The 14582-nt window shown below is 30.5% G+C and overlaps 1 protein-coding gene across 8 annotated transcripts in view; it reads right to left on the reverse strand.

The window, feature by feature from the left end:
* The window catches only part of NBEA (neurobeachin), a 660252-nt gene that overhangs the window by 471727 nt on the left and 173943 nt on the right, over positions 1-14582 (reverse strand). For all 8 annotated transcript variants that reach the window (XM_079137358.1, XM_079137357.1, XM_079137359.1 and 5 more), the window contains 5 exons: positions 10722-10874; positions 9362-9530; positions 3070-3149; positions 2333-2395; positions 2148-2245 (listed from right to left, as the gene is read on the reverse strand). In XM_079137358.1, the coding sequence (XP_078993484.1) occupies positions 2148-2245; positions 2333-2395; positions 3070-3149; positions 9362-9530; positions 10722-10874 (563 nt within the window). The remainder of the gene's footprint in view (positions 1-2147; positions 2246-2332; positions 2396-3069; positions 3150-9361; positions 9531-10721; positions 10875-14582) is intronic.

Genomic DNA, 14582 nt, shown 5'->3' on the forward strand with positions numbered 1-14582 from the left:
AATAAAATTATATCCTTTGCAGGGAAATAAATAGAACTTCAGAATATGGTGTTAAGCAAAATAAGCCAAACTCAGAAAGTCAGGGGATGTATATTTTCTCTCATATGTGCAACCTACAGAAGAAAAAGAAATAGAAAGGTGGTTGTGGTGGAGGAGAATCTCATGAATTTTGAAGGCAAAAGAGTAGAATACAGGAAAAGGGAGAAGGGGGAGGGAGGAGGGTAGGGAAAGGAAAAATATCGGGGAATGACATCAACCAAATTATATTGTTTTATTGTGTGCATGTACAAATATGCAACAGACCCCATCATTACGTACAACTATGAAATGCCAATAAATGTATGGAAAAATAAATATGTATAGTTAAAGAATCAAATGAAATAAAACAAAATGCTGGTGAAACCGTGCTGTGAGCTTAAGGTGATTTTCTCTTATAAATATATTTGAAAATATGATTGATTAGGTAGTATTATTAAAACAAAATTAAATATTTATCAAAAACAACTAGTTAGTATTGACTTGGTATCAACACTCATGTTTCATTTTTCCATTCTGGATTTCCTAAGATACTGTAAGTGGTAGTGGCAATTTGTTTTTGAGATATTTACATCTTTCAAATCTTTTGATTTACTATCCCTTGACCCTATACTTTCTGTTTAGTTATATCAGTAAGAATATTACAGTTTTTGACAACTGCTTTTCATGTTTCTAATAGCTAGAGCCCTTCTTTTGAATACCTGATGCCCTTAACATTTACTGAAAATTACAAAGTTCATTTTTAATGAACAACTCATAGTACAAATCTTTTGAGACTTTTGGAGAGCTCTTCTAAAATCAAAGTCTTCAAAGAGCACTGGTACAATGATCTCATTAAATTCTATCAAGGCCCTAAGAGGTAAATGACAAATCTGACTTGAGAAATGGACTAGTGAACATTTTCATTAAGCCTGTGGCAGACACAAAGGGACATAGCCACACATAGCCAGATGGAATTAGAAACTAAAAGACCCCCCAGAGAAGAAACTAGATGTTATAAAATCAAATTTTAGAGAGTCTATTTCTATAGGATAACAAGAATAAATATGTACTATAAATTGAGAAGAAAAATAAAGGACATACTATATTATTGTCAAAAAAAGGACAGGTGTCTCATATTAAAGGAACAAAAGAGATTTCACAATAAAAAAGGAAAGAAAGAAAACTTCATCAAGTCTAGAAAGTTGTTACATGCTGATATAACTGGCCAAGAACAAGAAGCACAAAAAATTGCTTGGGAATTATTGATCTGTCATTTCTAGACTTGTGAAATTTTAATGAGATTGAGATACACAAGGCACAATCCAGAATTCCTATTCTTCCCACTAACCCAAAATCCAGAAAATAAAAAGGAATATCCATATGGAGCTAAACTACAGGTTTTAGTTCATGAGATTATTACTCAAGATAGTGTTTCCCCTATCTACCCAGTTACTTTAGAGTCACCATAACTAAATAAGCTTTCAAAATCTTTTCGTTTGGCTTCACATTCCAGTATAACTTACAAGTCTCATCTTACTGCACTGATACTGACTCAAGTCATCAATTCTAACACTAATGAATAAATAATATCTGTTGATCATGCTACATCACACTTGTCCTTCAACTGATGTTTCATAATGCTGATTATAAATCTAAAAAACTGACAATCAAAGCACATCATTTTCCCGTTCAAAATTCTTCAATTTTCATCATCAACAGGAAAAAAAAAAAAAGGGCCTACGGTGCACACCATAATACCACAATACAGGCCTTTGATTTCAGGCTTCTACCTCTTTCTTGGGTCTAATATCATATAATTCTCTTGCATCTCTTTTTGCTGAAACATATCTGCTCTTTAGTGTCCTTGAAAAAAAAAAATCTGTTCTTCCCACTATTTGAAATATCTTTACTAAAGCAACAACAATTAAGTTACTCTTAATTCCTGAGACCATCTTCTATACACTTCATAATTTTCCTTGAGTTTTCTGAGGATTGATAGACATTTTTTCCATTTATTCCTTTCTTATGTGTAAGATTTTGCTACATTTATTCAAATGTTCATATAATAGAATCTAGGATGCACAACAGTGCTGCACTAAATTCTAAGAAGAATACAATTATAATCATACCTGATTCCATTTCTTTGATCAAATGCTGGTATCATTGAAGCTGGGTGTTCTGACATTAAAGCCACTAGTAACTGTAACACATCATGAATATTTTCATCCTGCATAATAAGAATCATAAATATTTAGTTAAAATTCTTCTCTAAAGCTTTGAATAAAATGATTAAAAGACCCATAACATGTCCTACCTCGTGCATTGTAAGAAGGTAATTTAATATACTCTGAAGTTCATCTTCCTTGACCCCTCGGTCCTAATTTTTAAAAAATATTATATTACTTAATTTAAATCTAAATAGAAAACTTTAAAGAAAGGCATCAAAATGACCATTTTAAAAGAAAGTAAACCTTATAAGCAGTGACATTTTAATTAAAATCCCCAAAATTCATAGACTATATTATTTCAAGTTGCATAAGTAAATATTTGGAAAATCAAATCTATTTTTAAAGTTATCAAAACATTTGACACTCTCAAGTCAGTACGTCAACTACATTCAGCATTTGTAATGGCTATTTCCTTAACACAGTATGAATTCAAGAGTTTATATTATCAACTTTTGCATACTATCTTATAATTTTGCTTGTATTTTCCCTTTCTCTCCAACTTAATCTTTAAAAAGCCCTACTATAATAAAATACACTGTGCAAGCTTTCTTAACCTAAAACAAAGACAGTTTTCCAGAATGATATATTTACACTCAGTTGTTACTCATCTGTTCCGTGTCCCCTTTCTGACACATTTCCTTAATAAGAAGGTTCTCAGAGTATTTAACCAAGTTATTCAACAAAAGTTGATAAAAAAAACTTCTAAATTCTGAAAGCAATTCATGGAAGTTATTGTTAAATTAACAAGAATGATTTTAAACTATGCCAAAAGTTCCCTTTCATTGAATATACTAGAATTCTGAATTATATAAAACTATTTTACCTTTAATATAAGCTGTTTCAGAAAAAGCAGCATAAATGCCCGAAGTGATATGATTTCTTTTTGTGATGGCCGGGGACCATCTAGAATAACAGAAAGAAAGAAAGAAAAAAATCCATAGTATTAAATATGCTTAATGCAATTATGCTGGAATACTGTGGAACTCATTAATAATTATATTTATTAAAATTATAATGTTAGTATTAATACTATACAATTTCCATAATATTAATTTTCATGTTTGTGGCAAATACAAATTATTCACTGAATGTCAGAACTGGGAGAAAGGGCTTTTTGAAAATTCTAATATATTACTACCCATTGATAAATGCATAATAACCAAATATGTATAATGGTACTTTTTCTTCTTATTTTTTAGCTTACTATGTTTCTCAATATTTATTCCATCCTCAATGAAATTTATCTCCATTTATAGATCTATTTTCACTCCACATAAAAGAAAGCACAGAAATAGTATATATTCTACTTTATCACAATTCTTTTTGTAGCTTTTTTCTTCCATGTACATATGTACAATACAAAGTATAGTAGGCACCTGATAAATGTTGAATCAATAGATGAAAGTGAAAGTGAAAAGTTAAAAGTGTACAGTATCAGTTCCACCATATTGCCAAAATTTTTAATTATAAAATCTTATTTCTAAAAAAAATTAAGAATATGAAGTGATATATATAATATGCATAACATACAATAGTTAAATTATATTTTTAAGAAATAGAGCTAGGCTCATGAAAATCCTTAATATACTATCTTTCTTGAAGCAATCAGGATTTACAGAGCTGCTTTTTAAGTATTTAAAGCACAATTCCTTCATTTATCATTTATAATATCTGCTTATACACCCAACAAATATTTACATGAAGATTATTAAACTGCAAGTAAATCATCACCCTAACAATCCATTCCACCTATTATTAAGACAATCTCCATTTCCAAGAATACTCTCCACACTTTTTGCCCCACACCTATCAAGAGTATACAAAGTACCTTTCCATTCCTATCAGCAATTAGTGAACTGTTTTCCAAAACTGCCTCATGAAATATAGCACACATACAGAATGAATAAATGCACAACTTAATGAATTATTATAAAATGAACAACTATATAACCACTATTCAGGTGAGAAACTGAACAGTAACAGAAGCCTGGTAGGGAAACACACCAATCATTGGTGTACTGGTACAGGAACTATGTACAGAGTTCCAGGGATGAAATGTTGATTTATAGTGTTTTACATATTTGTGATTTCTATTGTATAAATCCTCCCACCATGACTGATTTTAATTTCAAGCTAACAAATGCTTAATAATAGTTTTGTAAAATTCCTGAATATTTACCAAGTATCTGTGATATTCGACTGCCCAGACTCTCAACCTACTCCTGGGCTCAGCTCTGTGCCACATCCTCTTCCTGATTACATCCCCCACTCCTCTCCCCACAGAGACAGTCATTTTCTTAGCAATAATTTATTTACTTTTATTTTTCCTACCCTTAATAAAACTAGACAAGTTTTATATTTCTGTGCTCAGGTTTATTTTTTCTTTATTGTTAGAATGAGGATAATAATATTGCTTACATAACAGAACATTTTGTGAGGAATAAACAGGTCAATATATGTAAAGGAATAAGAACAATCTTGACAATTTTAGCTGTAAGCACTCAGTAAATGTTAGATAAAATTATTCTCGCCATTTATTTCACAATGTAAACAGCAGATTGCAGAGAAATATATATATATATATTTGTGTGTTTGCTGTACATTTGTCACAGATCCAATTTTTGAAAAATAAAATGCAAATAGATTTCTCTAGCAAATATGAAATTAAGAAACAAGTCACAAATTATACAATTTTATATGAAATACAGAAGCTAAACAGTAAGTTGTTTCAAATACATATATACATAGTAAAAGACTGAAATGAAGCACAATAAAAAACAGTGAAATGATCAAGCAGAGAAAAGCAGTAATAAACATAAAATTTAGAATGAGGTTATATGTACTACAACAGGCAACAGAAAAAGGTGACCATAGATGGAGAAATAAATTCTATTAGTAATAATCTGTTTCTTAAGTTTGAGGTTTATTTTATATATATGAATACATGTGTATGGGTGTGTATATATATGTTCATGTGCTTTACATATATGAATGTGTACATATATTCATACATATATAAAATATATATTTTAAAGATGCTATAAACATGTTTATATATAATCACATATTTCATAATTACAAAATATATATTTATAAAAGTAACTTACATATTATATTAAAATATTTAATTTATAAATGTAAGAATATGTTTATGACCTCTTCACAGTACATTTCTGAATACCTATAATTTGAAACACTTAGGTTTATATTCATGTTTATATGAACAGAGAAAAGAGGGAAAAAAATGTTAAGACTCACTACTTGGGGAATACTAATTTTTCAAGCTGTTATTTCACTTGCTACTACAAACATGTACTACTATATGATACTTTTAATATATAGGTTTTTATAATGAACCATATAAAAATAACTTCTGAGACAAAAATGTTAAGTTACAGTCAAAGCAAAATGATTCTATTTCTCTAGCTGAGTGCCTACACCTGAATAACAATTATAGGAAAGCTTAATGTAGTATAAATTTTCTTCTGTGTTCATAAAGGAAAATGTTTTAATTCATTCAACATGTCATTGAAAAAAGCTATCATTTAGAAAAGAAATGTTTTTGTACTTTTTTGCCACTCTTTTTTTTTTTTTTTTTTTTTTTTTTTTTATACACCCCACACCCAGGGATTTAAACTCAGGGGTACTTAACCACAGAGTCACACCCCCAGCCCTTTTTGTTTTTTATTTAGAGTCAGAGTCTCACTAAAGTGCTGAGGCTGGCTCTGAACTTGCATTCCTCCTGCCTCAGCCTCCTAAGCTGCTGGGATTACAGGCACCTGTCACTTTTCTTTAAAATATATGTATTGGTTCCCCACTTCCCTCTCGAGACAGCTGGAGTCAGTGGTGCCTCAAGGGCTGGAGTCCTGAAGAGGTGGCAGAGGCCAAGGAGATCCCCAATCTCCTTGACAAAGCCAAAATAATAACTAAATCTGGCAATACCATCAGGGATAGTGGAACCAAGAAGAGAAAGTAGGGTTATCAGTGCCAAAGAAAAAACTGGGACTGAGGAGGCAATAAGGACCATTCTGAAAATGCTAACACTAAGAATGTGATGGTGTATATGATAAAACACTGGTTTCGCAGAGTAGAATAAGAAACTATATACATGTGTTAAATTTAAGGGAACCCAGACTTCTCACTGTTGAACAAGAAAGTTCTAAATACAAAAAGCCTGAAGCTAGATAGAGTCATCACAGTTTTAGACTGAAATTGAACAATACTGGTGTGATTTCACATTTCTAATAGATAGATACATTTTTAGGTGTGTAGGTGTGTGTGAATGTGTATAAATATTCTATACAAAAATAGAAACATATTTCCTAGATCTGTTCACTAATAATATTAAGAAACAAAGACATCCAAGAAGCAAAAAAAAAAAAAAAACCTACACCTAACACCAGACCTTCATTTCTAAAAAACATATCCCAAAAGCAAACCAGTCTTTGGAGAAATAAGTGATTCCAGGACTGGAACAAAGAAAGTATAATATGAACCCAGAATCTCATCTGCCACAAAATAAAGAAGCACTAAAAATTGTGAACATTTGTCATAAACTCCATGTGAAGGCAGTGATGGCCAAATTTGAGAAAATTTGAAATTCAGTGAATGTATACAACAGAGGATTGACAAGCTAAAAATTTGGGGCCAAATTTACCTTGCCACCTGTTTTTGTAAGTTTCACTGGAACATGTCATACCCATTAGTTTACATACATGGTTATCTTCACAATAAAAATGGTAGCACTGACTACTGGTAACAGTCTTTTTATGGCAACATAAACCTAAATTCTATATGGCCCTTTGCAAAAATGAATGCCAACTGTTCATATAATACATTAAATAAAATGAGAATGCCTGAGTCTATACTAATACAAAAAAAAAACCTGAAAAATAAATACAGAACAAGTTCTTCTTTATAGTAATATGCAAACTAAAAAATATCTTTGACAACATTGCTAGTTGGCAGTTGTTACAGTAAGATCAATTATAGCAGGAGTTATCTATGAATTAAAATTTGTGAAGCTTTGTAGAAGAAAGGAAAGTAAGCAGTCTAAATGCATTTCTCCACCAAATATCTATTAGTTACACATGAGAAAACATTGATTTCATACCGAAAAATCATCTTAGTCAAATGTTCTAAGTTAACATTACTGTTAGCAAGACAACTAAACATCATGTACCTCTTTGACATGATACAATGAGACAGAAAAGAAATGAGTTTTGTGTTATTCCTTGCAAAAATGAAAAACCTGAATCATCACAAGCAAACATCAAACAAATCCAAACTGAGAGGCATTGTAAATAATGTGTCCATACTTTTCAAAAATGCTAAAGTCATGGTAATACTAAAAGAACTATTCTACAATGATCTCCTCCCCGCCCCGGCCAGAGAGAACAATATTGGGATAATTGGCAAAATCTGGATGGGGTCTTTGGAGTACAGGATTATACTAATGCTATTTTCCTGATTTTAATGGGTACCCAATCATTATTCAACAGAATACCTTTACCTTTTAGGAAATTCACAGATAATCACTTAGTGGTGAGGTGTCATTATGCCTACAATTTAATCTTAAGTGAAATAGGGAAAAAAAAAAAAAAAAGCATGTATGCACATGAGTGTTTCATTAAGAGAAAGAATGAAATTTTAAAACTTCCAAGTTTTAAAAACTTCAAAACTTCAAACTATTGGGAAATTTGATGAGAGATCTGAGAACTCGTTGTACAACTCTTGCAAATTTTTGTAATTAGAAATTGATGGTTTAAAGTAGAAATTAACATGTGTGAATGTATTTTGTAGTAGATATCATTCTACAGTGTTTTGAAACAATGGCTCTGCGTTAAACATATATGAACCAACTTTCAATGCTTTCATTTTGTATTACTTTTCAGTTTCCTGACTTGTAAAATGAATATGACATTAACGACACAGTTATATACATAGTTTTATTTGCATATCTGAATGTCTATATACATATAATTACATTATAAATTATAAAATTAACATGTAGAATGCTAAGCAGAGAATATAATAAATGGTATTTATTCAGTAAATTTTGAGGCATTATCAACTTAAAAGCAATGGAAAAAGCTATAAAAGACAAAGTAGGTCTGAATGTAAAAAACAATTTTGAAAGCCTCATCCATAAAATAAAAAACTAATATTGAATATTGAAATATTAAAATGTTACTTCCCTTATTAAAAACACTGTTAAAAAAAAACTGTAATACTCAATGTTAATTGTGAACATGTTAAGGAAAGCCCTCTGTCACACTACTGGTGAAATTGTAAATTGTTAAGACATTTCTGAAAATAATTAAAAATATTTATTATCAGTAATTTTAAACAAATAAAAACAGAGGTAAACAAGTATATATAATGGAGTGGATAACTTTAATTTATATAACAGTTAAGAAACAATGTAAATATCTATTTTCTTAGATTACTATAGGGACTTGAAGAAAAAAATGAGGAAAAAAAAACAGAAAAAAAATCTCAATTCATTCAAAGAAGTTAAACATTTTCACATATTTATGCAGTGAGAAACAGAGGAAGAAAACTTGCCAACCTTGTCATAGTCATAACTGTGGTTTGGGTCATGAATGAATTTTTTTCTCTATTATTATTTTATTTGCTACAGGTGTATTTTGTTGTATAGTTAGAAAAGATGGCTATAGTTTTAAAACATTAAAAAGGACACTAAAGAATTAAATTAGTCTCTGTTCCACTCAGAACAAAGAGTAAATATGGAATAAAGACATCAAAAAAGGTAACTATCTGCAATGCTGAAAGCAAATATACTAGAACACACTGGTCATAACCTGTATATTCATTGGTTTTTAATATTGTAACCAAATTGTTTTTTGAAAGACATCTAGGTTAAAATAAAGACTATTGCTTATTTTTAATTGCCTATATTCCAAAGTAATTTAATACTGAAAGGCAATAAATTCTTCTTTACCATAAACAATTCTCAACATACCAGTCTACTTCATAAGAAAGAAATCAGGTCAGTGATAATTTCATAGTCATGTACATCTGTTCATTACAGTAGTACTCAGGATATATAACAAAACAGGAAAGTGTAAACTCAGTGGTAAGGGTATACTTACCTAATCCTTTAGGTGTAATTCCACTACTGTCAGCAGGATTAATAACCCAGTAGTAATATTTTAAGGTGTGCATTAGCTGTAATACTGTTCCTACTCTGCGTATGGTAGTATAGATGGTAGCAGTTCCAATAAATTCAGCAGACAAATAAGTATATAGGGAAAGTTGAACCTAATACAATATAACAAGATTATTAAATTTAAAATGGCTCAAGTGACTGTAACACACATTCTCTTTTAATTCAAATACAAATTAGCAAAGGCCAAGAAATAACCACTTATTTATTGTGAGTAAAAAATTAACATTTTCTTAAACATTATTTATATTTTTAAAAGAAAATGATAAAAACTAACATCCTAATAAAACTTGTTTTCATAATGGCAATGTGTATTACCTAGTAATCTAACTAAAAAAGGTAACAGCTATTGAAAAAAGAATTTTAAAATATTCAAGAATTTAATTGAAACAAATCTGACAGGAAAATCAAAATTATTTTAAAAGTTATTTAGACCAAAGCTCTTAAAGAAAGTACAATTCAGCAGCTCTTAGTGTATACACATCTGCAAAGGAACAGGACTAATGTCAATCAGCTATAGTATTTCCAAAAAAACATATACTATTATCACATCTTCCAAAAGTTCATGAAGTTCAAATTTTGTTCCAGTTTACATAGCATATATCTGGCTTTTAGAATATGACCCTATGAGCATAAAGATGGCAGGTCAAATACCTTGTTAAAAAAGAGCAACAAACTTCAGATCTGGGTTTAGACAAATTAGTAAGATGGTTTGTAATAAAAATCTAAACTTAAACATTATGTAACCAGGTACATGAGAGATTTTTAAATTGTAAGAATCAAAATTAAAATATCCATTATTACTGATTTCCATTAAGATATAACAGGACTAAATTCAGGTATACAAAATAATGATAATCATGCTAATTTCTAGAAAAAATATCTTTTATGTGTATTCTTCATTAAAAATATTATTTAATGGCTGATACAAATTCTACATTCAAAAGGAAAGCAATTTCCCAGTCAAAATGATCATAATGATAATGATAAAATTAGATATCTAATTTATTCTCCTAGTCTTACAGTTATCAGTGTATCAAATTCTCTTCCTTGGAAAGGTATGAATCACATCTAATAACATCAGAATACAGTTTAACTATACATTAATGTATTTTAATATTTTCATATTTAATATTTAGATCTCTTATAGTACCACAACTGCCTTGGATTGATTATAAAATAAGCCAAAAAATTCAAAATGTCTTATGCTGGATAGTTTACACCCAGTAACTACAATTTATAACATAACACTAAATTCATTTATGAATGAGAGTAAAAAATCAGACCTTTGCAGGCGTATGTATCCAGATAGCTGGGTTGAATAAAATGTGATCACAAAGCTGTTTCAGCAAAGGTGCTCCATGAGATAAACCATCAAGGTATTTTGCAAAAGATAAAAATTGTTCCAAGACAGCTCTAGTTATATGAACTCTTGAAGACTAGAAAGAAAACAGAAATTGTAGCTAAAAATATTTCTAATATCAAATTGTGTAACTGCTTATAAAACAAAAGTTTATATTAATTTTTCAAACTATCCCTAACAGTTTAAATAAAAATTGTTCTATTTTCTTTATTAGAAATGTAATTATATTTTAGGGGTTTAGTTTCATTTTGCTGCCCTGCACAAAACTCAACTCAAAATGGATTAAGGTCCTTGGAATTAGACCAGAGACCCTGCACCAAATAAAAGAAAAAGTAGGTCCAAATCTTCTTCATGTTGGGTTAGGACCAGACTTCCTTAACATGACTCCTAAAACATAAGAAATAAAAGCAGAAATCAAATATTGGGATAGATTCAAACTAAAAAGATTTTTCTTAGTAAAGGAAACAATAAACAATGTAAAGACAGAGACTATAGAGTGGGAGAAAAATCTTTACTACACACACTTCAGATAGAGCGCTAATCTCCAGAATCTATAAAGAACTCCAAAAACTACACCAAGAATACAAATAACCCAATCAATAATGGACTAAGGAAATTAGCAGATACATCACAGAAGATCTACACACAATCAATAGATATATGAAAAAATGTTCAACATCTCTAGTAATAAGAGAAATGCAAATCAAAACTACCCTAAGATTTCATCTCACCTCAATTAGAATGGCTATTATCAAGAATACAAGCAACAACAGGTGTTGGCAAGGATGTGGGGAAAAAGGTACACTCATACATTGCTGGTGGGATTGCAAACTGGTGCAGTCACTCTGGAAAGCAGTATGGAGATTCCTTAGAAAACTTGGAATGGAACCACCATTTGACCCAGCTATCCCACTCCTTGGCCTACACCCAAAGGACTTAAAATCAGCATACTACAGTGATGCAGCTATACCAATGTATAAAGCAGTTCAATTCACAATAGCTAGATTGTGGAATCAACCTAGATATCCTTCAATAGATGAATGAATAAAGGAACTGTGGCATATATACACAATGGAATATTATTCAGCTATAAAGAAGAATAAAATTATGGCATTTGCAGGTAAATGGATGAAGCTGGAGAATATCGTGCTAAGTGAAATAAGCCAATCCAAAAAAAACTAAAGGCCAAATGATTTCTCTGATAAGTGAATGATGATACATAATAAGGGGTGGAGGGGAGGCAACAATGGGGACAGGATGGATTGTATAGAGGAAAATGAGGGGTGGGGGGAAGGAAAATAATAGAATGAGACAAACATCATTACTCTATGTACATATATGATTATGCAAATGGTGTGACTCTACTTCGTGTAAAACCAGAGAATTAAAGTTGTACCCCATTTGTGTACAATGAATCAAAATTCTAAAAAAAATTTAAAAATGTAATTATATTTAAAAATTTTGTATTTTGAATATTTGAGTGATGTTCTGTTATTTGAAGTCCTTTCTAGGACAATTACAGTAAATAACTCAAGTTAAATAAAGTCACTCTTGGCTCAAGCTACAAAAAATAAGGTATGAATTTGAATCTAGAAAATTATAAAGAAGAGATCTTAGACCCAGATATCAGAGTGAAATAATTATCATGATAATGGAAAAAAAGAAAGACTTTGGGAAAAAGAAGTGCTTTCACCTAAACTAGCTCTAAACCAAAATGAAAATAAACTGACCCCACCATTTCACTGAAAACTTCCTTCAAAAGTTACACATGAATTCCACATTGACAAATGCAATTCACCATCCTTCAACATAAACCCTTCTAACTTGTTCACAGGTTTTGAAAAAACACCTGACTTTCCTGGATATACTATTCTCCATTTGGCTTTCAGGGTCCTCAGATAATTCCTTAATGACATTTCCCTAAATATTTATTATTTGCCCCTTTTTTTCTCTAGAAATATATTCCTTGGACTATAACTTGTGCTTCTACAGCTTCATATAATACTACTCCTATGCTAGGGTTCCCTTAAGAAATTTTCAGTTGCCATCGCATATAAGGGGAACATTTAGAGAAATGATAGACTCCCTTCCTAAAAGTCAAACGAATTCTTAAATTTGCACATAGGGATAGTGGCTACCAAACACTTATAATGAAGCTAATTCAAAGTGAAATATGCTACAAGGATGCATATAGTAGATTTTGATAATTCAGTATCAAAAAAAACTAGAAAAAAACCTCCATTTTTATTGCATATGTTGATAATATTTTTGCACATTCTAGGTTAAATAAAATAAATTTTGAATCTACTTTTTACTAAAACATTTTAAGCTACATACATTTCATTTGGACTAAGTATTACCTCATGATATAATTTCAGGTGAAAATGTTTTAAGATAGAAAAAGATGTTCTTCCTAAAGTAAATAATTTAAATTCAGATGTCAAAAACATATCTTTGTACACAAATCTTTTCTTCTTCTGTAGTATCACCATCTTTCCCATCACAGAGTAAAACAATCACCCATCACTCAACTCTGAGATACACATCACACTGCACCTTTCTCCCCAGTGTCTACTGATTGAAATCCAAATATCAGTACAGTATTGTCAAGGTCTACAAAGGACTAAAATTGTTTTACCAATTTTACCACGCATGAGTTATCTATATTACTCATGCTCATAACAAGAACAATTCAATAAATCTGACTTAAGTATGTCATGCATTTGCACAGTTCTGTATAAGGGGTCAGGAATTCAATTCCAAATACTTAACAACAATGTGTAAAAAACTATTGTTAATCAGGGTAAAAGAAAATAAAGAGTGATAACTGCTCCAGGTACCCAAAGGAAATAAAATTTGAAACTTAAAAACTTTTTGTTAAGCCAAACACATTATTTCCTTGGCCAGTTTCACCCCCAAGACACCCGTGTGATTCACTCATTCACTGTATCCTCAATCCCTAATAAACAGATTTGCATCCATTTCTTTTATCTGAAAGATAGAACTCAAGACTTTTCATTTAGTTATTTAGAAAATACACATGATGAGTACTTACTATTTGCCAGGCACTCTCCTTGGCACTGAGGAAAGAGCAATTAACAAAACAAAGGAAAAAAGGCCTGGCTCACAGAACTTATATTCTAGGGGGGAAAAAAAGAGGAACATACAATATGTAGAATTAACAGGTAACTATGTAATATATTATAAGCTAAATAAGTACATGATAAATAAAAACATGGAACAGATAGGAAATGTGTTGAAGGATAATTAAGTGGTTTCATTGAGAAGATAACACTGATAACAGAACTTACTTGGTACTATGATAAAGCAAACAATGCTTTTACGTCAATAAACTTGTGTTTGACAAAAATATCAATGGTTTCCACATGAGAGAAAATGTGATGAAAATTGACCCAAATGTAGAATAATGATTATTAGAGGGTGGGAATGTAGGGGACAGTAAGGGAAAGCTGAATTTTAACAATGGACAATGCACTTGCAAACACCATTAATATACATAATTAATACATTAATCAAAAACAAAATATAAAAAGATAAAGCATCTATGTAGCTTTTAGAAATTTTTCAATGGTTTGTTCTTTATATGAAAATTCTAGGAGAGACAGAAGATTCTAATAAGCAGCTGAGCTATTAAGGTGGGGGCCAAAGCCAAAAACAAATCTTTGAGTTAAAAAAAAAAAGTAATGATTAGGCACCCATATTAAAGAAGCTTCAATGAAAAAATGCAAAATGTTATACTCTAAAATATTTTATTCATAGAAGA

Source organism: Sciurus vulgaris (genome assembly GCF_902686455.1).
Source record: "Sciurus vulgaris genome assembly, chromosome: 4".
Taxonomy (NCBI): domain Eukaryota; kingdom Metazoa; phylum Chordata; class Mammalia; order Rodentia; family Sciuridae; genus Sciurus; species Sciurus vulgaris.